The sequence below is a fragment of the Bos javanicus genome, chromosome 4, assembly GCF_032452875.1.
Source record: "Bos javanicus breed banteng chromosome 4, ARS-OSU_banteng_1.0, whole genome shotgun sequence".
Taxonomy (NCBI): domain Eukaryota; kingdom Metazoa; phylum Chordata; class Mammalia; order Artiodactyla; family Bovidae; genus Bos; species Bos javanicus.
Genome location: NC_083871.1, coordinates 47392807 through 47418735, shown reverse-complemented (window position 1 = coordinate 47418735; position 25929 = coordinate 47392807). Strand labels below are relative to the sequence as shown.

At 45.5% G+C, this 25929-nt stretch overlaps 1 protein-coding gene across 10 annotated transcripts in view; it reads left to right on the top strand.

Moving 5' to 3' along the window:
- Nucleotides 1-25929, top strand: part of ATXN7L1 (ataxin 7 like 1) — a 264507-nt gene that overhangs the window by 88125 nt on the left and 150453 nt on the right. For all 10 annotated transcript variants that reach the window (XM_061413937.1, XM_061413936.1, XM_061413935.1 and 7 more), the window contains one exon: nucleotides 8827-8931. In XM_061413937.1, the coding sequence (XP_061269921.1) occupies nucleotides 8827-8931 (105 nt within the window). The remainder of the gene's footprint in view (nucleotides 1-8826; nucleotides 8932-25929) is intronic.

Below are 25929 nucleotides of genomic sequence, written 5' to 3'. Positions count from 1 at the left end.
CCCCCAGTTATCTCTCAGGTTCAGCTCAACCCCTAACTCACTGGATTGCCTTGAAGAGTAATTTTCAAACTTTGAGTTGTGACCCATTGAAGGATTATGAAATTAATTTCAAGAGTTCAGCATGTTTTTTTAATGAAATAGAATAGAATAAAATAAAAAGAAATGAGTAGACCAGGACATATGAGAGTGTGATATATGTGTTTGATAGATGATGGGTGGATGGATAGATAAAACAGGTATGTATATGTGTATGGGCGGTCTCCCAGGTGGCGCTGGTGGTAAAGAACCCACCTGCCAATGCAGGAGAACTAAGAGTCGCTGGTTCGATCCCTGGGTCAAGAAGATCCCCTGAAGGAGGAAATGTCAACCCACTCCAGTATTCTTGCCTGGAAAGTCCCATGGACAGAGAAGCCTGGCAGGCTACAGTCCATGGGGTTGCAAAGAGTCAGACATGACTAAAGTAACTTAGCACAGCACGTATGTGTATAATGGGTTGGGGTGAAAAACCAAAAAATACTTACCTAGAATCAAGAGTATACCTGTTTCCCCATCTGCAAAATGAAGCTATGGATCTTGCTCTCACCCTGCCAATGATCAGACAGGAGGATAATTAAGATCACTTCTGTGACAGTGCCATGGTGGTGCTATCTGATGTATCTGATCAACAGTTAATTCGTTTGTAGGGACAAAATGGAACAAAACAGACAGGCATGGATTTGTGGTAGGGAAATAATTGAACATGGGGGAATAACTGAACACTGTGATGGGCAAAGTCCCATCATCTTTGTGCATGTTTTCTTGGGGCCTGACCACTGCCTAGAGAGAGCCCTGCCAGTGGCTTGCAACCCTCATCTGTCCACACTTGTGTGTGATGGTGCCGTGCACATAGAGGGAATTCTACAGGTCAGAGGAACCTTGCAGTTTCCCCAGGAGGTCAGCTGTGAATGGTCCTGAAGAAGGGTCAAAGAATGTGCTGCCTGGAGCAAAGATTCTCCCACTGGAGGGAGAAGGAATTAGTTTTGAAAGATAGGGGAGAAGACCTTGAGTAAAGCTTCTCTACACGCTTTCCTAAATCCCTGGAGGAAGAAAATAAAAGGCCAGGAAAATTTTATAAGCCTTCACAGCAACTCCGTGAGGCAAGAAATGCAAGCCCCATTTTATGGATGAGGAAACAGTTGCTCAGAAAGGTTGGGCACCTTCCCTGAGGTTACACAGCAAAGGGCACTGTGCTCAAAATCCCTCCTTCTGACCCCAGGCCTATGCAAATGCCAAAGGTTCCTCAGAGCCTTGGTCCTCTATGCAAGGCTTCCATTCATCAAACTGTTTCCTTCATTTTTAAAATGGGATCTTGCTCTTATGAAAGACCTTTGGCTAAGATGGGAGTATGGAGTCTAGAGCAGGGGTCTCATCCTGCTTTACAGATCACTCATGGGATCTCTTAGCTTTGTTTCCTTGCCTGGAAAGTGGAATGATGGCAACTTTGTGGGTTAATTATGAGGATTACCTAAGATAATGTTATCAGATAGCAAAGTCTAGAAGGATGTATCTTAACATGCTAACAGTGGTTATCCCGAGGGGGTGTCATTACACGTGGTTTCACTTTTGCCTTTTTTCCCCATCTTTGTTCAGTGGTATGCTGGTAAATGTTTAACAATGTGGCTTGCTGAAGAAAAGAAAAAACCTGATCTGTAGTGCCCCTTTCCATGGTGTAAATACTCCATGAGGTCTGATTTCAAGCTACCTCCTTGATCTCACGGAACACGTTGGGAGACTTGCACAGTTGGCTCTCAAAAGCTGGTACAAGCCCACATCAACACACCACCATTTTTAACTGTGTACTAAAAGTTCTGTTTGGGTGGTAAATTGAGAGGGAAAGTTATTAATTAATAGTATATCCAACATGATGCCAGGCATAGTGATTTCCAGTGCTCCCTGGCCTTCCTCCCTCATCCCCAAGCAGACGATACACTGATCAAAATGGCCTGGCCTCTGGAAGTGGTGGTCTTCTGAGAAGCTCCCATCTGGCAGACTCTCAGAACCCAGGAAGCCTGTTGAGATTCTGAGGTCCGATCACTAAGGAATATACAAACAGGCCAGCAGGTCCTCTCAGTTTCCACGGGAGACATACTCTAAGCAGACACAATTGAAACTGCCCTGCAGGGAACCAAGAACAGCCCCAGTGACGCGAAGGGCCCAGAGTAGGACACCCTCAGCGTGGCCAGGCTTTGCCCAGCCTGACATTTAATTTACCTTCAACTCTCGACCCACAGGTGTGGGAGAGTGGCAGGGGAGCGGGGGCTCCACAGCTTCCTGAAGGAATGCTGAAGCGGGACAGCAGCCAGAGGCCTGACGGACCTTGGACAGGTCATCGGGGCCCATGACAAAGGTCAAGAGCCATGTTCCCCAACCCCTATCTCTCAGCCTCCCTTACTGCACTCAGTTTCTGGCACAGAGTAGGTGCTCAGGCAAGTGTGCGAATGCTTTTTTTGTTTTTTAAATTAATGCATTTCTTTCATTCCCTTATAGCCTGATCTATTGCAGAAAGACTGTAAGGCAGCCCAGGAAATGCTGTTGAATAAATAAATGTTTTAGCCCTTGCCAGCTCCTGGTTTCACATGTTCCTGGATAGAAAATGTGACTAAATCTAAATGAGATGCAAAGTGTTAATAAAGGCTGCCAGTGGTTTTTTTTTTAATTTCTTCTGGCTTTTCTGTATTTTTCAAATGTATCTTCAAAACACACGTATCACTTTTGTTATTTTTTAAAAAAGAATATATAATATAAAAATATTCTGTAAGTTGAAAGTAAAGCAAGAGTGGTGTCAGCAGTGTGGGACTGGGAGTGTCCTCCATGTGCTGGGAGGCTCTGAAGCTAGGGTACCGGATGCTGTGTGGGCCCCGCCTGGGCCTCTGTCACAGCTGGGTTCTCTCTCAGCCTCCCTTGTCACAGGCCCCCGCCTACCAGGCACTGACTAATAACGCTCCCCTCCGGTAACGTCTTAGTCAGAGTGGAAACAGAGGTGAGTCCTAGAGGGGAAATGACCAGCCGCGCCTGGAGCCACAAATGCTGCAGAGATTCAGTGCGCCTGTGCCCCAGCCTGGCCTGCATCCCGCCACGGGAGCATGGGGTCCTCGCCCCAGTGAGGGCCCATCTCACCCTTCCCATCCAGCCTCCCCTGGAGCAGGGGCCTTGGCTCTTGGCCATGTGACCAATGTGTCAATTCCATTTCCTTCCAAGTATCCGGGCTGCACTGGAAGCATGTGTTGGGTTATAAATGAGCCGTCGTGACATCAGGAGGAACTCAGCTTCTCTGTGGCCTCCCCCTGCAGCTAGTAGAACCATGGTGTGTCTGATGGTTTTCGATAAAAACACAGGTTGCGTCTAGAAAATGAGGGCGTGGGGGGTGGGGGGAGAGGAAACTCAGATGTGTGAGGCAAAGCACTTTCATGAAGGCTGTGTCTTTTATTTCTACCTGTCCACCCTGCTCTCAGTGGTCCTGGAGCCAGTCAGGTAAGGAGAGGCAGGCAGAGTGCCCTTCAGGGCTCTATCTCCACCCAGCGGCCCACGAGGAGGCTCTGACCGCTGGTTTCCTCAAAACTGATCTCCCTACCTCCCACCCCATCTTTACTGAGATGTGCTTCGTGTATCATACAATTTACCCATTTAAAGCATATAATTCAGTGGTTTGTAATATATTCACAGCTTTGTGCAACCATCACCACTATCAATCTGGCAGTGTTTGTATCATCTGCAAAAGAAACCTGTAAACCTTTAGCAGTTCTCCAGTTCCCTCCAGGACTCCCAGGCCAAGGCAAGCACTAATCTCCTCTCTCTGTCTGTGGCCTTGCCTCTTTTGGACGGTTCATATAAAGAGGATCATATAATATGTGGCCTTTTGTGACTGGCTCCTTTCACTTAGCGTATGTTTTTAAGGTTCATCCATATTTGTAGTGGGGTTTCCCAGGTGGTTCAGTGGGTAAAGAATCAGCCTGCCAATGCAAAAGACACAGGAGATGTGAATTTGATCTCTGGTTGGGAAGATCCCCTTGAGGAGGGCATGGCAACCCACTCCAGTATTCTTGCCTGGAGAATCCCGTGGACAGAGCAGCCTGGCAGGCTCAGTCCAGAGTCGCAGAGAGTGGGACAGGACTGATGTAATTGAATATGAAGAAGGCAATGGCACCCCACTCCAGTACTCCTGCCTGGAAAATCCCATGGATGGAGGAGCCTGGAGGGCTGCAGTCCATGGGGTTGCTGAGGGTCGGACTTGACTGAGTGACTTCCCTTTCACTTTTCACTTTCATGCATTGGAGAAGGAAATGGCAACCCACTCCAGTGTTCTTGCCTGGAGAATCCCAGGGATGGCAAAGCCTGGTGGGCTGCTGTCTATGGGGTCACACAGAGTTGGACACGACTGAAGTGACTTAGCAGCAGCAGCACGCATATTATAGCAGGCATTAGCACTCATGTCTTTTTATGGCCAAATAATATCCCATTGTATGAATATATCACATTTCATCTATGCATTCAACAGTTGATGGGTATCGGGGTTGCTTTGACATTTTAGGAATCAGCAAACTAAAATGGACAGGAATGAGTGAATTTGACTCAGATGACCATTATATCTACTACTGTGGGCAAGAATCCCTTAGGAGAAATGGAGTAGCCATCATAGTCAACAAAAGAGTCCAAAATGCAGTACTTGGATGCAATCTCAAAAATGACAGAATGGTCTCTGTTCGTTTCCAAGGCAAACCATTCAATATCACAGTAATCCAAGTCTGTGTTCTGACCAGTAATGCTGAAGAAGCTGAACGGTTCTATGAAGACCTGCAAGACCTTTTACAACTATCACCCAAAAAAGCTGTCGTTTTCATTATAGGGGACTGGACTGCAACAGTAGGAAGTCAAGAAATACCTGCAGTAACAGGCAAATTTGGCCCTGGAGTACAGAAGGAAGCAGGGCAAAGGCTAATAGAGTTTTGCCAAGAGAATGCACTGGTCATAGCAAACACCCTCTTCCAACAACACAAGAGAAGATTCTACACGTGGACATCACCAGGTAGTCAATACTGAAATCAGATTCACTATGTTCTTTGCAGCCAAAGATAGAGTAGCTCTATACAGTCAGCAAAAAACAAGACTTGGAGCTGACTATGGCTGTGATCATGAACTCCTTATTGCCAAATTCAAACTTAAATTGAAGAAAGTAGGGAAAGCCACTAGACCATTCAGGTATGACCTAAATCAAATCCCTTACAATGATACAGTGGAAGTGAGAAATAGATTCAAGGGACTAGATCTGATAGAATGCCTGATGAACTATGGACGGAGGTTCATGACCTTGTACAGGAGACAGGGATCAAGACCATCCCCAAGAAAAAGAAATGCAAAAAGGCAAAATGGCTGTCTGAGGAGGCCTTACAAATACCTATGAAAAGAAGAGAAGTGAAAAGCAAAGGAGAAAAGGAAAGATATACCCATTTGAATGCAGAGTTCCAAAGAATAGCAAGGAGAGATAAGAAAACCTTCCTCAGTGATCAGTGTAAAGAAATAGAGGAAAACAATAGAATGGGAAAGACTAGAGATCTCTTCAAGAAAATTAGAGATACCAAGGAAATATTTCATGCAAAGATGGGCTCGATAAAGGACAGAAATTGTATGCACCTAACAGAAGCAGAAGATATTAAGAAGAGGCGGCAAGAATACACAGAAGAACTGTACAAAAAAGATCTTCATGACCCAGATGATCACGATGGTGTGATCACTCACCTAGAGCCAGACATCCTGGAACATGAAGTCAGGTGGGCCTTAGGAAGCATCACTATGAACAAAGCTAGTGGAGGTGATAGAATTCCAGTTGAGCTATTTCAAATCCTGAAAGATGATGCTGTGAAAGTGCTGCACGCAATATGCCAGCAAATTTGGAAAACTCAGCAGCAGCCACAGGACTGGAAAAGATCAGTTTTTATTCCAATCCCAAAGAAAGGCAATGCCAAAGAATGCTCAAACTACCTCACAATTGCATTCTTCTCACACGCTAGTAAAGTAATGCTCAAAATTCTCCAAGCCAGGCTTCAGCAATACGTGAACCGTGAACTTCCAGATGTTCAAGCTGTTTTTAGAAAAGGCAGAGGAACCAGAGATCAAATTGCCAACATCTGCTGGATCATTGATAAAGCAAGAGAGTTCCAGAAAAACATCTATTTCTGCTTTATTGACTATGCCAAAGCCTTTGACTGTGTGGATCACAACAAACTGTGGAAAATTCTGAAAGAGATGGGAATACCAGACCACCTGACCTGCCTTTTGAGAAATCTGTATGCAGATCAGGAAGCAACAGTTAGAACTGGACATGGAACAACAGACTGGTTCCAAATAGGAAAAGCAGTGTGTTAAGGCTGTATTGTCACTCTGCTTATTTAACTTATATGCAGAGTACATCGTGAGAAACTCTGGGCTGGATGAAGCACAATCTCAAATCAGGATTGCCAGGAGAAATATCAATACCCTCAGATATGCAGATGATGTCACCCTATGGCAGAAAATGAAGAGGAACTAAAGAGCCTCTTGATGAAAGTGAAAGAGGAGAGTGAAAAAGTTGGCTTAAAACTCAACATTCAGAAAACTAAGATCATGGCATCTGGTCCCATCACTTCATGGCAGATAGATGGGAAACAGTGGAAACAGTGTCAGACTTTAGTTTTGGGGGCTCCAAAATCACTGCAGATGGTGACTGCAGCCATGAAATTAAAAGACGCTTACTCCTTGGAAAGAAAGTTATGACCAACCTAGGCAGCATATTAAGAAGCAGAGACATTACTTTACCAACAAAGGTCCGTCTAGTCAAGGCTATGGCTTTTCCATTAGTCATGTATGGATGTGAGAGTTGGACTATAAAGAAAGCCAAGCCCCGAAGAATTGACGCTTTTGACCTGTGGTGTTGGAGAAGATTCTTGAGAGTCCCATGGACTGCAAAGAGATCCAACCAGTCCATCCTAAAGGAGATCAGTCCTGAGTGTTCATCGGAAGGACTGATGTTGAAGCCAAAACTCCAATACTTTGGCCACCTCATGCGAAGAGCTGACTCATTTGAAAAGACCCTGATGCTGGGAAAGATTGAAGGCAGGAGGAGAAGGAGATGACAGAGATGAGATGAGATGAGATGGGATGAGATGAGATGGTTGGATGGCATCACCAACTCAATGGAGATGAGTTTGAGTAGACTCCAGGAGTTGGTGATGGACAGGGAGGCCTGGCGTGCTGTGGTCCGTGGGATCGCGAAGAGTTGGACACGACTGAGCAACTGAACTGGGTTGCTTCCACCCTTAGCTTTTATGAGTAATGCTACAGTGACCATGCATGAACAGGTTTTTGTGTGGACGTATGTATGCTGTTGTGTCTCATAGGCCACCTAACCAATCTTCCAACAGTATGTATTTGATTCTGTCACCACTTTGCTTAAAAACCTTCAATAGCTTCCCATTGTTCCTAAAGTCAGGTTCAAAATCTATGTGCGTGTGTGTGTGTTAGTCGCTCAGTCATATGTGACTCTTTGCAATCCTATGGACTGTAGTCCGCCAGGCTCCTCTGTCCATGGGTATTCTCCATGTTGATCCACAAAGCTTACACCTTCCGGGCTCCCCTCTTGTTCTTCTGTTTCAGCCAAGAGCTTCCTCCTACACAAACAATCTCCTTCCATGGTGGACCTGAAAGTTCCCCCTCTCTCCCCTGACCTTTTCTTTCTCTAATCCCTCCTCGGGAAAGCCTGTCCAATGCTTTAGTCAAGGTTAGGTCAGCCTGCCACATGCTTTCATGGGACCCTGTTCCTCCCCTCCTCAGTGGGTACCACAGTTACACCCACATGATGACCTGTGTGAATCTGGTCAATGCTTCTCTTTTCTGCTCCAGCAGAGTAGGGCCCTTGTTCTTGTTCACCAGTCAGCCCTGGCACCCAGCACGGTTGGTGCCCAGCACACTTCGGCACTCGATAAATATTTGCTGGAGAAGGCAATGGCAACCCACTCCAGTACTCTTGCCTGGAAAATCTCATGGGCAGAGGAGCCTGGTAGGCTGCAGTCCATGGGGTCTCAAAGAGTCGGACACGACTGAGCGACTTCACTTTCACTTTTCACTTCCATGCATTGGAGAAGGAAATGGCAACCCACTCCAGTGTTCTTGCCTGGAGAATCCCTGGTGGGCTGCCGTCTATGGGGTCGCACAGAGTCGGACACGACTGAAGCGACTTAGCAGCAGCAGCACATATTTGCCAAGTAAAGAATGGGTAATGATGGCAGCCAGCAGGCCACTTGTCTGGACGCTTCCTTTTACCCTGGCGTCTTCTGCAGGTGATGGGGGGACCCAGGCAGCTGCCGAAACCAGGATGACTCCTTTTTCTCTCTCCAGCCCTTCTCACCCTGCCATCACCAGAGAGGCCTCTGCTTATGCTGAAATGGGTTTGGGTGAACTTCCCCTCATCCTAAAATAACTGGAGCCTCACTGGGTCCCAGTGAACCCTGGGGCCCTCTTTCAGGACAGAGTGACTCTCTGTGGCATGAGATTCTGGGTAGCCCAAATGCCGCAGACTAAGCCATCAGTGGTAGCCATCCATTGGCAAGGGAAATGAGGAGGGATTCTTGGAGGCATGGGCTTCTCTGAGAGTGAGGAGCTGCATTTGGACAAGCTGTGTTCCCTTTTCTAAAGATGATTGCCTTTCTGCCAGTCTTGTTTGAAAACCTGCCCTGGAGGACATTCCAAGAAGAAACCATCCACCTTCTAAGACTTGGTTGCTTTTTCAAAACAACCTGTTTTCCTTTCCCCCCACAGATATGCACTTGTTTGGCCACTACCCAGCACACGACGACTTCTACCTCGTGGTGTGCAGCGCCTGTAACCAGGTCGTCAAGCCGCAGGTCTTCCAGTCCCACTGCGGTAAGTGGACTCCTGCACTGGCCGATGTCCAACATTCGAGAGGAGCCCTGCCCTGTGGTCTGGCCCTGGGTCTCTCTGAGCCCAAGGCCCTGGGTGAATCCCCCTGGGTTCTGCCTCGGCTTCCAGGCCGACTGCCTTAGGGGTAGTCAGGGGTAGTCCTCTTGCCAAAATGTTCGGTGCTGTGGGGGCACCAGACAGAAAACATCCCGTTGTTTAGGTAGATGGGTGGTGGTCTTTGCAGGGGACAAAGGGGAGGGACAGCAGTGGCTCAAGGAGCCACTCCTGCAGCCAGATGTTCGGTTCTTCCGAGAGACAGGAGGGCCAGGGCAGCCCACCGTGGGGGCCACTGGGGTGCCAACCCCCAGGAAATGTAAACCAAGCCACAAGTTCAGCTTCTCCTCTTCCAAGAATCCTGCTTGTTTAAAAAAAAAAAAGGAAAAAAACAGTCATGTTTGGGAACTTGCTTTCCCTCTATCTTTTACATCCTTGGTGTGAAACCTTTCAGTAGTTCGACAGCAAATGCTGGCCTCCTTCACTGCCGGTGTCTTGGGCACACACAACTAACGTCCACACAGCTGCTCCCCTCAGAGCAGAAAAAGAGCTACTAACCTGAGGATAGGAAGTGACTTAACCTGAGTGCAGGTTTCCCTCTCTTCAAACAGGATGTTGTTGGACCAGCCAATTTCCAAAGCTGCAATGTGCTCTGAGTTCCAGAACAGTAGTTCCCAATCTTTCGGTTTAAAGTCTCCTCTCTTTTGTTGAACATAAAATCCGAATGCCCTTCTTTAGTGTAAAATTTCAAAGTGCATTAAACATTGTACCTAAAAAAAGTCAAAGCAATTATCATATCAAATACACTTTGGCAAATTACATATTTCTCCTTTCTCACACTCAGAGTTTCTTCTTTTCCCCTAGCCCTTCAGTTATCACCATTCTGTAATAAATAGATATAAAATAAAAGGAGATGAGCTTGTCTAATCTCACCAGTAAAGGTACTTGGGACTATTGAATAGTTGTATATATCATAATATCAGTTACATATATGTATATATGTATATGACATTTACATAGCGGTGTGTTTCTTTATATAAACTGCGTCTGTGTGTGTACTGTAGCTGTGTTTTGTGTTTATAATATGTAGAAAGAAGAATCCAGGCTTCTGAGACTTTTTGACCTGCATGGGCACAGAGGCTCCTAGCAAATGCTGTACAAAGAGCTCCGTTGAGAGGCCAGGTCTTCTGCCCCTCGTGGCAGCCGCCTCTGTGACCTGGGGCTACTTGCTAAATGTCTCAGGGTTTGGTTTCCTCGTCTCTTCCACGAGTGATGACTTCTGTGGGCGCTTCCCGCTCTAACGTTTTCATTTCTGGCAGATAGAGTATGAAAGGGGCCAGTCGTGTGCTGGGCACTCACTGACCTTCTTGCTAGATGCCCTGTAGCAAATGACCCTCCCTTCCACTGGGAGGAGAGAAAAGGCCAAACCTCTCCCAGGCAGATTGTCAGAGGCGGGGTGCTGATGCTACCAGCTGAGGTGACAAGTAGGGGAGTCAGTAGCAGAGCAGTGGCAAGAAGATCCCACACAGCTGGCAGGTCAGGGAGCAACCATGGAAGCTCTGTGGTCCCTGCTCCTGTTTGTCTCATGAAGATGCAGGAAGGGATCATCATTCATTCATTCCTAGGATGTGCTGCTGTTCTGGGTGCTGGGGTACAGCAGTGAACGAGACAAGGAAAAGTCCCATAAGTCATCAAAACCTTCTCTGGGAACTTAATTCACTGGCAGGGTTTCTGATGGAAAGAACCTAAATGGGACCCGGGACCCCCACTGTGCCCTGCAGAATTCCTCCCAAGGCAAGACCCCATATAGCCAGTGAAGGAAATCTCTAGGGCTAGGGCTTGGCTCCCTTGACACACGCCTCCCTCTATCCTGAGCCTTTTGGTTCAAGAGCAAGTCTAGCTTAGGGGCACAGCCGAGGGTTTTGTAGCCATATGCTCTGAGCAATGGCAGTAAATTAGTTTGGGGGTTTGGGGTTACAGATCTCATCACCTGAAACCCGGTCTTCCTGAGCTTCTTGCTGAAGCAGCAGACAAGCAGTGGTAGGACACGACCACAGCTCAGCAAACAGAGGCCTTTAAGCCTCCCTCGTCTGCCAGGTACATGTCCCACAGGTTCCCACCCGCATCTATCAAGGGCAGGAGAACGCAAGGCAGAGCTCAGAACCAGGGCAACACTTAAGGGGCGAGGAGGATTTCTTAGCTGCCCTAAGAATTCCTCCTGTAGTATCACAGTATTTGTTTTCTTGCTCTTTTACCTCCTATGACTAGCCTTGCTGTAATCAACAAGTTAATGAGAATGGCTTTGCATGAGGTACGAGGGACTGTACTAGATGCTTTCCTTATCTTTGAACATGTAATCCTCTCAACGCCCCCACTAAGTAGGTACCAATATGACTTCCAGTTTGAACTTGAGGAAGCAAAGGCTTAGGATTGCTTTGCCCAGGGTCTCAAAACTGAGCAGGTGTAGAGCCTGATTTTGAATGCAGGCAGCATAGCTCCTGAGTGAGGGAAGTGCGTGATTCCCTGGCTTGCATAGCCATTGTCCCTCACTTCCTCCCGGTGTGGCTCCCAGGCCCCTCTTGTCCTAGCCCAAACTCCAGGGCCTGAACCTCCGAGTGTGGCTCCTAGTCCCCTCTTGTCCTAGCGCAAACTCCAAGGCCCAAACTCCTAGCCCAAAACCCTTGCCTGCCAGGGAGCACATCATAATACCTGGCTTCAGATTCGATCATGTTAGCTGCAGAGTTTTCTCTCAAATGGAATCTCGTCTATAGAACCCCAGTATGAATACAGATGCCCAGCAGAGCCACGGAGGTTGAAATTGGGGTGTGGGCTCAAGTGCCACTCTCCTGGCCTACTAAGCCACCAGGGTTCCTCAAAGCAGCATTTGAAGTTTGTTATAATGGAGAGAGTATGGGCTTTGGAGGCAGACAGAGCATTTCACATGACTCCCCTATTAACTACATGATCTCAGGCTGGTGGCCTCCACCTGGTCTATAAAATGAGTGCCCTGCCTGCCACAGGGGGGTTTGGTATGAAAGGACTGGTGAGAGGCGCTTTCCTGCGGTATACCCAGAGCATGGGTTCATTTCTCTTCTCCCCATGGCATCTCCACGTGGCCTCCAGCTGGACACAGCTTGTCCCTCTTCATATTCACAGAACGCCTCCCCAGCTCCTGCCTTGCACTTCAGTTACCCGTGGGCTGTCTCAGCTGTATCCACCAGCTTCGAGGATCCTTTCGGGACCAGGGATGTATTAATAATACCTTTTCAGCTCTGTATTCCCAGCACCCAGAAATGAATTCATCATCACTGGCCCTGGCCCTGGGAAGCAGAGTTGAGGTGGGCAGTGGAAGGGACACAGCTCGGGGGCCAGGTCCCAGTTCGGCCTTACCCAGCCCTAAGACCCCAGACTCTTCACCTTTTTAAGTGACAGGGGACTGGGCTATGTGTTCTCTTGGAAACTTGCTCATTCTCAGTGCCTGGGATTTGGTGCCTGATTTTAAGGATCACAGCATAATCAGAGGGACGGGTGCATAGCAGCCTTCAAGATTTCAGTGGCCTCGTTAAGTTAAATGGAAGAATGTGTGTGTGTGTGTGTGTGTGTATGTGTATTTAGGCAGTTGGTTCTGAGGACTTTGGAGGTTGATGATAATGTGAAACAGTGAAAGCGATTATGGAAAAAATCGTAAATTTTGGAGTCAAACAGACCTGGGTTCCTAGCTGTGAGACCTCAGGCTAATTACATGACCTTTCTGGGCCTCATTTTCCTCTGAAATGAAGGGATAGTTCCTGCCTTGCAGAGTTACTATGAGGAACAGAGATAAAGTAGTTTCCTGGCACATAGTAAGGAAATAAAGAAAGGGTAGCTATTATTGTCAATAAAGTGTGGCTATTTTTTATTATGTTGAATGTTTCTTATGAAAAATGGGAAAACCAATTCAGTCAAGTGTTTCCTGCCTTCGTTTCTCACCCTGTCTCGGGGGATACACGCATGGAGGTCAGCCTGCGGACTCTGGCCTGTGATTCATCTTCGGCTTCCCACACTCTTGGAGGCAAGACTTGTTGGCCTAAAGATGATTACATTGCCAGGAGTCCTGAGGATCCACCTTTACAAATATGGTTTACATTCACATTGGGCTCCAGTGTCCTCCTTTGGAAACACCATGAAGCTCCCAGTATCTCTGGGGTCCCTGCCCAGGTCGAGCCAGCCTTGGCCACCTCCCCGCCGACTCCCAAGACTGGCTGCTTTCCTGTTACTCCTGACTTTGTGCCCCAAGCTTGTGTCCAGATGTAAAAAGCAGGCATGTGCCCCTTGCTCAGGAGAACCTCTGCCTGGCCTGGGGCGGGGGGGTCTCCAGGCCACTGGGGCTGTGCCAGGGGCTGTGCCACTCCACCTGTGTGGGCCCCTTAGGTCTGTTTCCTCTATATAGCAGCCCTTTAGATGCTTTTTAGACCTCTGCCCAGGAGATTACGATTTTGAGGGATTGGTTTGTTTCTGAAGTCTCTTAGGTGAGTTGATGATGTTATTTAGGCATTAAGATAGAAAAGAGGGAAACAGAAAAAGCCTCTCCTTAGGTGAACTGATCTCACTCAGCCAACATCCTTACCCTTCATAGCTGTCCAGCCCAAGTTATGACTTGATGCACTGACACGATGTGGGAGCTGCGTGGTTGGGAATTGCCTCTCTGGGGTGAGTCTTCTTAGGTTCAAGTTCCAGCTCTACCACTTGTTAGCTGTGTGACCTTGGGCAGGTTGCTTTGCCTCTCTGTGCTTCAGTCTCCTATTCTTAAAATGGGATTGTAGTTTTTCTCCTAAGATCGTTTTGATGATTAAAGGAGCTCACATGTGGAAAGTACTTTTAGCACAGTGGTGGAACAAAGTTTGCTTTTAAAAAAAAAGTTATGCTTTCATTAACCAAGTGATAAGCTACAGAGATTTGTAATGAAGTCTTGTCCAAAGGATATTCATTTATGATTACTATGCAGTGTGAGGCTGACCTTGGTGACTTTCTCTGTCGGTATTGTGGATCCCAGCCTCAGTGCGGAGAAAGTGCCATTTCTTCTGAAGAGCCCTCTGTGTATGTTGTGTGTGTGTGTGTGTGTGTGTGTGTGTGTGTATGGGGTCCCATTTGTGTGCGTAAGCCTGTATATAAGCTCAAAACTAGAAGGTTCAAGGTACCTACAATGAAAAAATATTTTTATTACATTTAGAAGTTATATATGTTTAATCAGTTTGAAATATTGTAAGTAAAGGGAAAAATAATAAGTAGATTCTAGCTGTGGTTTTGTAATTGGGTTGGACATTTATGAAATTGTATGATTTGCCTAAATGAAAGGAGTATCATTTTTTCTGTCCTTTTCTCCTAATATATTTACATAATAAACTACCATAAAGAATAGTTTCTCAACAGCAGCACAGTTAACATTTGGGGCTGGAAAATTCTGTTATGGGGGCATCCTCTGTATTGTAGGATATTGAACAACTTCCCTAGCTTGTATCCACTAGATGCCAGTAGCTACCCCCACCCCCAGGCATGACAGTGAAAGCTGTCCACTAGGGGACAAAAATGACCCCCAGCTGAAAGCCACTGCTGTGAATTATGTCATCTCCATTTGTCGTGTAGTATTCTGTGCTTTTCTGTATCCAGGTTTTCCTCCCCATTCAAATACGTGTGTGTGCGTGGGCACACTAAGCCCTGAGATCAGTTCTCTGGAACCACACAGTAGCATGTGGAAAGTTTACTAGTTCAGCCTCCAATGAGCTGGTCATCAGGATAATTTCCCCATCACGGTCATATTCAAAGCATAAAACAAGATAGATTGCTGAAGTCCATAAAATTGCAGCCCTTCCCACCTCAAAATAAAAAAAAATGGGGAAAAAGTGGCAAAAGAAATAAAACATTCGTATACGAAGATCCTTCAGAATTTTTCAGCCACTTTTGGTGCTCACTGTCCAAGCAGAGAACCATACGGCACCCTACACCCCAACCATCAGACAGATATTCCTTGGATGTCACTGCTACTTAAATATATATTAGAACCAAAGAACCTAGATGTCATTCAAAAGACAAGATAGGATTAGTTTTTTCCCTTCTTAGAGAGGACCTTTTAGTCCCTTTTTCTGATTATATTTTTGAATGCCCTTCAAGTATCTGTTTTGCATGTTGATGGTGATGCAGTAGAATTTAATGAACTGTGAGCTAAAGCAGAGGGGCTGAGCCACAAAATAAATGAGTGGCAGCAACTGGCTCCTGGAAGCTGGCACCTCCATCCCTTGCGTGCACAAGCAGATGCTGCTGCTGGGTGGGGACTGAGAGCAGCAGAGCCCGGCAGTGCCACACATGGAAGCCTCATTAATGAGGTTTCAGGGTTTCCTGCAATTGTTCTCTTTATTTTGTCTATCTCCGGGTGACCTCTAGTTGAGGAGGAAACAAACCATTTGTGCTTTTGAGCCCTAGAGAAAGGGAGTCCCTCCTAATGTCAGTGCCCCTGGGCTTCCAGGGTATCATCACTGGCTAATTATCCTGCCAGAACTTCCTTTCCGAAGGTGTAGATTGCCACAGAGCAGGACTGAAGTTTTTGGTCAATTAAATGGGATTTGTTTGTTGAGATTAAATTTCTGTTGTTATTGTGAGTTGTTTTTTATGAACTAGATTATTTATACCAGAGACAAAATAATTAAAGGAAATTGGTCAGATTGAACATATTCTTTGTCAAGTCCGGCAGTATTAACTAATAAGACTTGACAAGATCAGGTGAATCTGTGCAAACTTGATTTTGTTAGTGAGATTCTTTTTTTAACCTTAATTTGATGAATGTATCCCTGATCTAAAATTAACTCCTGGCTTGATGTATCATTGGGGTTCCTTACAGTCAGAAACAATGTCTGTGGTTGTTTCTTCTTATGTCATCTTTCCATACTCCCTGGTAAAGTGTAACCATAGGACAGATACTAAGGAAATTCCTACAGTTGATTCTAAGAAGATCCCAAAGCAAAACTAATCATGGACTAACAAATGGTGATACCTTATATCAAGAATTACAACTGAAAAAACCTACAACAAAGTAGCACCACATTTTGCATCCCTTCAAATGTTTATATTTTTGAACTTGCTGCTGCTCAAATTAGAATTAAAAATGTATCTAGAATATAGCAGGTTGACCTGGTCCCAAACCCTAGCTTTTCTTATCTGTTAATGGAAGACAAAAAGTACCAATAACAATTATTGAGCACTTATATATGCTAAGATATTTTTTTAAATTTAATCCTGCTGCCACTCTAAGGTGCTAAGGTGCTCTAGTCCCATTATTCCTGTCTCACACCCAAGGACAGGGAGACTCAGAGGATTTCATAAATTTCCTCAAGATCTCGCTGATGTAAGTGGCAGAACTAGGATTCCAGCCTATGTCTGACTCTTGATGACTTTACTGATTTAATGTTTTGGGTCTCAAACTCCCTGCAATAGCATAACTGAACTTCCATACAGAAAGGTTGTTTTGGTCCCCTGTAGGATGCTGGAGCCTAAATGCGGGCGCTTGGGGGCACCTGAGTTCCCTAACCCTCATTTTTCTAACTTACGCTTCTGATTGTCTGCTTGTTGGCATAGGTGAAAAACTTGGGCACGATTTTGAGGGAAATCAGAATGGAAGAATAAACTGATTACAGTCATGTGTTGAGAGTCATGGCATTTGGATAGACCTTTAAATATCAAAAAGTAAAAAGAGGCAAACTTGTGGGAGAGGTGGAACGGGTACCACCATCAGTTCTGCCTGCAGTTTCTTGTTCATCCCCAACAAATGAGCAGATCCGTAAGAGCCCCACCCCTACCACCAAAACAGTAGATAATTTCCTCTAAATTCAATGGAATTCCCTTTTCTTGCACGTTTCTGTGAATCAGGTAAGTTTTACAAGTAGACAAATAGCAGATGTAATGATTCAGCTCAAATTTAGAGATAGATTAAGAGGATGTTCATAATTTTAGCATTACTGAATTCATTTTTACTTGAAAGAAAAAACCCCTCTTCTTATATCTCATTCAAGCCTGTTTCTTGAAGGCTGAATCTCTTGGGTTACCTTCTTCAGAGTCACATAGCTTTGATTCATTCATTTATTTGAAAAATATTTATTGAGCACCTACTATATGCCAGGCATTGTTCTAGTGCTGCAGACAAATAGTGGTGAACAAGACTAGGGTGTGACTTTCTTGAAGCCTGCATTCTGATAGTTTAAATAACGTAGATGAAGATGAGATCAAGCCATAGGAAGAGCACATCAGGTGAGGTGTTTTGAGGGCTTCAGAGAGGTGGTGGGAGCAGTACTGCAGAGCCCTGTAGGGCAGAGCCCAGAGTTTGGGCTTCATTCTGGGTGTGGTGAGAAGACATGGGAGGACCCTGCAGGAGGGAAAGACATAGTCTGACTTCTGTTTTCAGAAGGTCACTCTGGCTGCTTGGAGTCTGGGAGACCTTGAAGGGACTGAGGCATAGCTGTGCAGGTGGATAGTGAAGGGTAAACGTGAAATCTATTTTGGAAATGTAACTGACAGCATCTGCTGATGGATTACATTGTAAAAGGGAAGGTCCACATTTAGAGTTAGTTAGAAGGGGAATGGCCAGTGACCTATAGGAAAAGCAACAGAGGATGACAACATGGGAGCCAAGAGCAGAAAGTGTTTGTAGAGCCAATCAAATGCCAAGTGGTTGAGCGAGAAGAGAAAAGGTCACTAGATTTCCACCAAAGGATGCTGTTGACCTCGACAATAGCCATTTCAATATCTTGGGATTTCTTTTTTCCAAGTATAGGTGATTTTATTTTTATATCACTGATAAACCTCTTTTTAAGCTAGTGACACCCCAAGTGTTTTTCCACATTTCTGCTGAGCTCAGCTACTACCCAACTAAATTGTCAGCTGATCCCTGTGCCCTTTGCATCCCACCTGTCACTGTGCCACAGTCACCTGTGAGCTCTAGGTACTCAGCTCTCGAGGGCTGAGACTGTGTCTTCTGCATCCTTGCGTCCCAGCCTGGAGACCTTTCCTGACTTGGTGCACAGACAGCAAGAAGGAAGGACTCCTCTAATCCCAACTCAAGTGCTCTTGGCACTCCCCACTTCACCAGCATTAGCATATATGACAGCTACTGCAAATGCCTGTTTACTCATCCGCCCCCATTGCACGCACAGACAGAGGCACAAGCTAGGAGTTTTGAGGAGCCCTTTCCTAGTGCTCACCATTGTGTTCCCAAAGTTAACACGATGAATGCTGGATCTACAGCTGGTGCTCAAAACACTATTTTAAAAATGCATTTTGGAAGGAAGGAGGGAAAAAGCAAGACTGGAAGGAAAACTTACTTCCAGGTTGGGAATGAGCCAAATTCCACAGGTAAGCAAACACATTCGTTTAGAAGATGTTGCTCCTTGAAAGAGAAGTACTGTCACTGTTCAGATGCAGCTGATGCAGGGGAACTGTCCTGCCTCACTTTGCACTGGAGAGGCTGCTACTTTGATCCCTGACCACAGCTGAGGTCTGGAAGGCTTTCACTGTAACATGACCCCGGGCTTCTGACTCATCTCTGGCTTGTCCTCGCTGTTATATGGGCTGCTCCATTCCATTCCTCAGAGCTGTATCAACCAAGGAAAATTAGGGGAACAGCCATCGCTTTATTTAAATCCAAGTAAAGAATGTTGGCAGCGCTGATTCCAAAGGTCATTTTGGAATTGCCCCCATCTGGGGCAGTGAGCAGAGCATCAGTGTTTCCTCCCTGGAGTAGTCCCTCCGTTCACTGAGAGCTGGGGCTTGGGTGCACACACACGCCTGGGAAAGACTATGTGCCAGATTCCTCTCTGGAGGTTCTCAGCGCCTGTTAGCCCGTCAGAGCACTCAGAGGTCTCGCAGTAAAAACAAAAATGCATCCCTTTTGCTTTGGAGTCCCATCGCTCTTAATTTATCTGAATTCACCAACATGTACTGAATGACAATAATAATAACAATAATGAACGTTTTTGTTAGTAATGTGGTTCCAGATACAAGCCCACTCCTTCATCCGTGCCCCAAGCAGAAAAACAAACATCTTTTCCGATCCTGCAGGAGAAATTGGCTGTGGAAAGTCTCCCATCCCGAAACTGTGTCTACTGTACTTTATGAGTGGAAGGGTTTTCAAAGGTGGTTTTGACTATCCTTCATTTTCACCTCTCTCCCTGATGCTAGAACCCAGTTCCCGTCCAACTGCCACTCCACCCTCAGTTTTCCTTTTGGAAGAGCATCAGGAGTATTCGCTCAAGGAGTTGACTCTGAGTGCTTTGCCTGGGGTCACTGTGAGGTCCCACCCAAAGTGTCACATATAGGAGTGTATGGGCTTGCCTTGGGGACGCTGGGGCCGGGTTGGGGGTGTGTCTACAGAAGGTTCCAAGCTCTATTGTCTCTGAAGTCAAAGTGCTTCTTCCCGTGGCTTGTGTATATTTACTATGGCAGGTTTTCTTCTCTTCTGGAAAAGGTGCTGTTAAGTTGATGTGGCCTCTTACAATCGATGGCACCCTGGAATCAAGGAAATACTGTAGTGGAGAGTCTGCCCAGGACTGCTCTTTCACGGGGCCGGGCACTTCTGGAAAACAAGTGTACTTTGGGGAATGCTGCATGGAAGGCACATGGGAAATAAATGCGTCCAGGAGAAAATGTAAATTGAAGGGAGTAAATGATGAAAGATTAAGTAAACAGTTCACTGTGATGAATCTTACTTCACGTGGAATGAATAATCGTGTTTGGTTTTTTTTCCCCCCAGAGAAAGTAACTCTAGTCTTTATTTTAGAAAACTGGAACTACCGATTTCTGTCTAAGGTTTGCTTCCTAACTAACCCTGTTATTTGTTTGTTTATTAGCGTCATAGATGCTTTGCTTTTCTCTCACAGGAATTATTTCTTCAAAGTCCTGAGGCCTCTTTCTAAGGTGAATGTGGCTTCCCTCGTGTGGTGGCTGTGATTTTCTGCTTGTCTCGCTAGGTGGCTGTCCCCACCCCATATGCCGTCCTCTCAATTGTGCCTGCCTCCCCCGAGAGCCCTGCTGCGCCTCCCCAAGTAGTGAGAGTGCTTTGACACTAGCCCTGACTAACCGGCTAAGTCAAGGACCCGCCTGTCAGCTCTGAGGCGTCGTCTGATGGTGGCACTCTCTCTCGGTGCTTGTGAATCAAGTTATTGGTGCATTAAAAGAGGCAGGACCTGGATAGCAGCTTGGAAAATTCTTGTGCCACTTTTTCAGCTTCCCCTGTCATACTCTTACCACTGTGACACTCACCCTAGGTGTGGGTAGCCTCCGCCCTGACAGAGAGCCTTTGCCTCAGGTCCTCTGTAAAGTGAGGTGGTGTGGATGATGTTTGAGAGGGGCTGGGAGACCAGTGAGGAGGCCCAGGACAGGAGGGGGAGTTCCCCTGAGAGCTGCCCCCACTCTGACTGGTCATATTTGTGAGCCAGGAAACCACTGAGCTATTTTGATCACCACAGGTGCCCCTAACGCAGGCAGAAGAGCTGTGGTCCTCTCTTATTTTCTTATTGTTCCAACTCCCCGACCCCCATCAGCCCACAGACCTTGCAGACCTGTGGTCAGTGTGACTTGACCAGTATCACCCCATCCCACATTCTGTTCTTTTTAGGTTGTTTGGTGTTTTTCTTTCTAATATTTCTTTCATCATTCAGTCAGTGCTGGCATTGGGTTGAACTGGCCACACAGACCAGAGGAAATGGTTGTTTTGGGGTTGGTTTCAGACCACTTTCTATCCCAGGGGCACACAGACTTGTCTGTTTTGTGTGTGTCTCCTATGCAGCATTTCCCCATCATTTCGCAGAAGTTCCTGGCAGACAGAAGGTCCCATACCCACTGTTAACTAGGAATTTATTCAGTTCCAGGACCCTCTTAATTGTAAGATGCCACATCCATGGAACAGCACCTTTTCCAAGGTGACTGGAGCCCTTCTAGGACAGTCTTTGCATCCAGCCAGTAGCAGCTAACTGGGCTAGTGGGCATAGTGTGGTGGAACAGGGCACAGTCTGGGGAACGAGCCAACAGCAGCTTCTGGGGCCGTATGACTAGGTCATAATTAACCCAGGCACATCCCTTCTTTTCTTCCTGGAGTCAGGTACTTTACCTTCCCTTTGGTTTAGAATTTAGTTCAAAGTACAAAATAATGAAGCTCTAATGGCTTGGGGATTTTCCTGTTTCTGGTGATACCCCTGACAAATCTCATATAAATTAACCTGGTCCCAGATCAACTAGGCCACATGTAGAAAAAAATCACACCTATGCCAAGTAGTAATTGAGGAGTGAGGTTTTAGTTTCCAAATGTAAAGTTTGGTCGGGGGGCCTTACTATTTTTATTTTTGATTTCTAGTTTAATTTGTGATAACCAAGGAAAGTTATGTTATCCTTATAAGAGTAAGGCAGGGTAAGGCATAAGGGTAAGTTTAACATATGTTAAACTTATTTTAAAAAGTAAGCTGTATAACTTAGGATACCTCCTTTGTGATTACACTAGCATTTTTTTTAATGTCATACGTGATTGGAAAATTTGTATAATCTCACTTTTATGTGCAGGGTTCCATATATTCATTGTTTATTTTGTTATTCAGATCTTGTATATCCTCTGCATTCTTGTCTGCGTGGTCTGTAACTTCTGGGAAGGGAGTTTTAAGTCTCTTATGATGCTTGTATGTCAGTCTCTCCTGAAATGCTAACACTTTTGCTATACAATTGTGAGGCTGTGCTGTTGGATGTTGTTGTTAGTCTCTAAGTCATGTCTGACTCTTTGCAACCCCATGGACGTCAGCACGCTAGGCTTTCCTCTTTTTCACTATCTCCTGGAGCTTGCTCAGACTCATGTCCATCGAGTCAGTGATGCCATCCAACCATCTCATTCTCTGTCACCCTCTTTCTCCTGCCCTCAATCTTTCCCAGCATCAGGGTCTTTTCCAGTGAGTCAGCTCTTTGCATCAGGTGGCCAAAGTATTGGAGCTTCAATTTCAGTATCTGTCCTTCCAGTGAATATTCAGGGTTAATTTATTTTAGGATTGACTGGTTTGATCTCCTTGCTGTCCAAGGATATGTATAAGTTTATGACTCAAGTCTTTTTAGTGATGTAGTATTCATCCCTATTAATGCTTTTGCCTTAGGTCCTATTTTTATCTGATTAACATTGTTACCTAATTTTCTTTTGGTCAATACATATTTGCCTTATCTCTTTCCAGTCTTTTATTTTCAACTTTTCATTTTGTTTTAGGTGTCTGTCTTGTAAGCAGTATATAGGTGGCTTTTTAAAAAATCCAATCTGATACTGTCTTTTAATAGATGAGTTTTATCCATTTACATTTATTGTGAGTACTTACTTTATATATTTGGACTTATCTCTGTCTTTCAGTTTGTGTTCTGTGTACCTTGCATTTTATTTGCTTTTGTTCTCCTTTCTTGCCTTCCATTAGATTGGAGAAGTTTTCTTAACACTCAACATTTTCCCCTCTGCTAGCTTGGTCACAATAGATTTTATTTTATCTCTTAGTCTGTTTAAATCTATTTAGTGACTACCATTAAGTATTTAACATGCACACCAAATGATAACTTTTTTCTCATACAGTTGTTTAGGATCTGTGTCTTCTCACACAACACAAATTTTTACGTACCAGTCAACTGGTAATTACAACAAAGAATTGAAATCCTGGCTCAAAACACTGCCATGTGTTCTCAGCCTCCTGACTCACAAAAGGATTAGAGGCATCCTGACTGATTAATAAAGCATGAATTTTTGCTAATTCACTCTGTTTTATACCCTGGGGTGTTTTGGGTCATCTGTCTAGTTCAGAGTGATACGTTCATTCCCAGCTCATAAAAATCTCTCAAATTCCTGAAAATGTTCTGAAGTAGGATTAGACCAAAGAGAGCTCAGAATCCTACAGCCCAGTGTTAGTACCTGTTCCCATAAATCCCATTTGTCACATGTAATGATTTCCAGTGTGAAAATCTAGGGGTTCCTCCCTGTTAACACCTGCTTACTTATCCCTTGATGCCCAAAATTTAATGTGCATGTGAGCCCACTGGGGGTTTCTTGCTACCATGCAGATTCGAATTTGTGTTTCTAACATGCTCCCAGGTGATGCTGATGCTTTTGGTACACGGACCACACTTTGAGGAGCAAGTACTTGGAGAATGAAATGTAGTTAGTAAAAGGGGGCTTTGGCTCCAGGTCTGTGTTCCTTGATACTTGACAGAACAGCAGATTTCAGAAGCATTTTCTATGAAGTGGTAGGATTCAGGATCATTTTAATCATAATGACCATCTTAAGGCCCTGCAGAGCCCTGCCTACTGCCCTGGCCCAGAGTTCTTTCAGGCCCGTGTAAAGTCCGCCTTAACTCCATCCCTCTGGAGGTCAGCACAGCACATGCTCTCAGGCTTGTCACTGTGTCATTTAGGTGTGACTCTGTGAGTCAGTGCCCTGAGGAAGAGCCTGCCTGGGGCCAGGGGCAGGCTTCCTGGTAATTTATGTCTAAGACAAGCTTTTAATAGAGATACACTTTTAAACAGTAACCAGGAAAAAGATTCTCTCTTTTTAACTGGTATCCATTTATAGGACTCAGCTGTTGAAGCTCAAGGGTAGCATTAGGCTTAAGTTTAATCTTCTGTATGCCGTAATTTACAGCACTGAGTAAAGCATTGTACGTACAACTATTTCAGTCATTTGCTGTGATAAATAGCTATTGCTCTTGGCGGAACAGAAACGCCATCTCTGCTTTCCACTTATGAATATTGAATGGTCTCAGGCAGGCTTCTGCTGTAAGTTTTTAAAGGGGAAATCCCCACCGGTCACATCTCCTCAGTGGCCCTAAATGCCATTTCCCTGCTGTGTGCACTAGTCAGTGCTCGATTCGGACCGCAGTTCTGCGGCACACATGTTGTTCCTGGTGAATGTCACACAGGGCACGCCCAGCAGCTACGGGCCCCAGTCCTGCTGAAGGCTGCAGTTTTGCACTGAATGCCTCGAGCTGTTAGGTAGAAGATTTAGCTAGTGGCAGGAAGCCACCAACAGGGATCAGGGAGATATCTTAGAGGTGATAATCTGGCGCAGGGAAAATAGAAGGGGTGTGATTCTGTTGGATTCCTGATGGTGAGAAGATGGTGTTAGCTAGGGAAATTGAAACTAATAGGAGCAAAAGGAGACGGGGAATGCCCAGGTTATAAATCTCTAGGGATAAACTCTTTAGGAACACAGAGACACATATGCCTTCCTCCAGACCTCCCTTAGTTCGGATGCTGTGTTCCCTGCCAGCTGGGAGGAAGCAAAATGTATATTCAAATACGATGCTCAGGTCCACTGACCAGCTTGACCCAGAAGTTCAAGTCCAAGTCAACTGGTTACCCTAGACTTGGGCTCCCAGAAATCCCCCCAATTTCTTTCCTGTGGACAAACTTTCTGCATTGGAGGAACTGAAATCTTTAGATTGGCATCCTTTGGTGTGTCTCATGTGTGTGAGTCTCCACTGGGTCCTTACAAGTACTCCAAGTATCGCACTGGATGGTGAGATAAGGACTCAAGGGCGAACGTGAGCAGAGATGGTGAACGAGTGAAATGGTGCGCTCTTGCCTGCTTCTGAATCCTGTGATGGAGACTGTCTTCCGCAGTCACATTCCCAAATGCCACTTCTCAGCAGTATCTCTAGAAGGTGATTCCTTTGAAAACAGAGATGAGAGGCTTCTGTTCTCACTACCGCCTTTTGAGGGTGATCATGTATCTTTAGAAACAGCTACAGCATCTTGCCATTTACGAAGCACCCTCTCCTGGCGTGTTCATTTTGATTTGAGTAACAGCTCAGTAAGGTGGACTGGTAGGGGCTGGCTTCCCAGGTTTGGAAGCTCAAAGAAGTTTAGCAACTTTCCTAACATCACATATCTCACCTCAGTGCATTTGCCATGAACAGAGACCCCAGTGAGAAAATACACAGAGGCCACCAAATAGTATGTCCACAATTGGAGACAAATTCACCTTTTATGAACCTGACAGTCTTTGTATTTCTAATTCCCAGCTCCAGGCAGTGAACACATCTTCTGACTCTCTTATATCTCTTTCACTTGAGATCTGAGCTTTCTCTAATAATTATTTGAAAAACAATCTTAACAGTGTTGACTCCGAAGAAATGTTATTCAGCCTGCCTATAGGTTATGATATGCCTTTTCATTTCTTGGCCTGAAGATTCCTTCAGAATAAAGTCACGGTCATTTCAGCAGACATTGAAGGCAGTTAGTTAGTTGTGATCTGCATGCGAATAAATCCACTCAGCATTCTGATTAGTTATAATGGGTGATAAGAGAATTGTACAGACCAAAAACTCCACATACTTGTTTCATGCATGTAAACCTACTAATGAGAATGGGTTTTGGCAAAAATCTGAGCATTGATGTTCCTGCCACTGGACCTCAGAATTGCTTGTTAGTATTCTGGGAACCAGAGTGCAGACACAGATACAGTACAACTTGATCTTGAGGGCCTCTCTCATCTCCTGGCCTTCGATAAGTTTGTTAAACAGGGAGATGAGAGGAAGCAGTCTGGAGAGAGGATGATACGTAAGTGGCTTAAGAGACCTGGCAGTTTAGGACTCCTTGGCAACCTTGCTGTGCCCTCCCACCTCTTCTTGCCCATCTGTGAAATGGGCTATGCACCAGGATTATTATTCAAGATGATAATCTTGAGAACATCTTGGCATGTGACTCATGCTATAAATACACCTTGCTGCCATGTGGAAAATAGGAGTTTTTAGCTGAAATGTATAATGGGGTGAGGCAGAGGGTATCAGTCACTGGTAGCAGGAGGATTGCCAGAGGCAGGAGGTGTGTGGAAATGAGGCAGATGCTTGCCTAAAGAAGGAGAACAGAGAGAAGCGTGAAGCATCTGGGGCAATGTGGTGGAATGTTCAAACAAACAAACG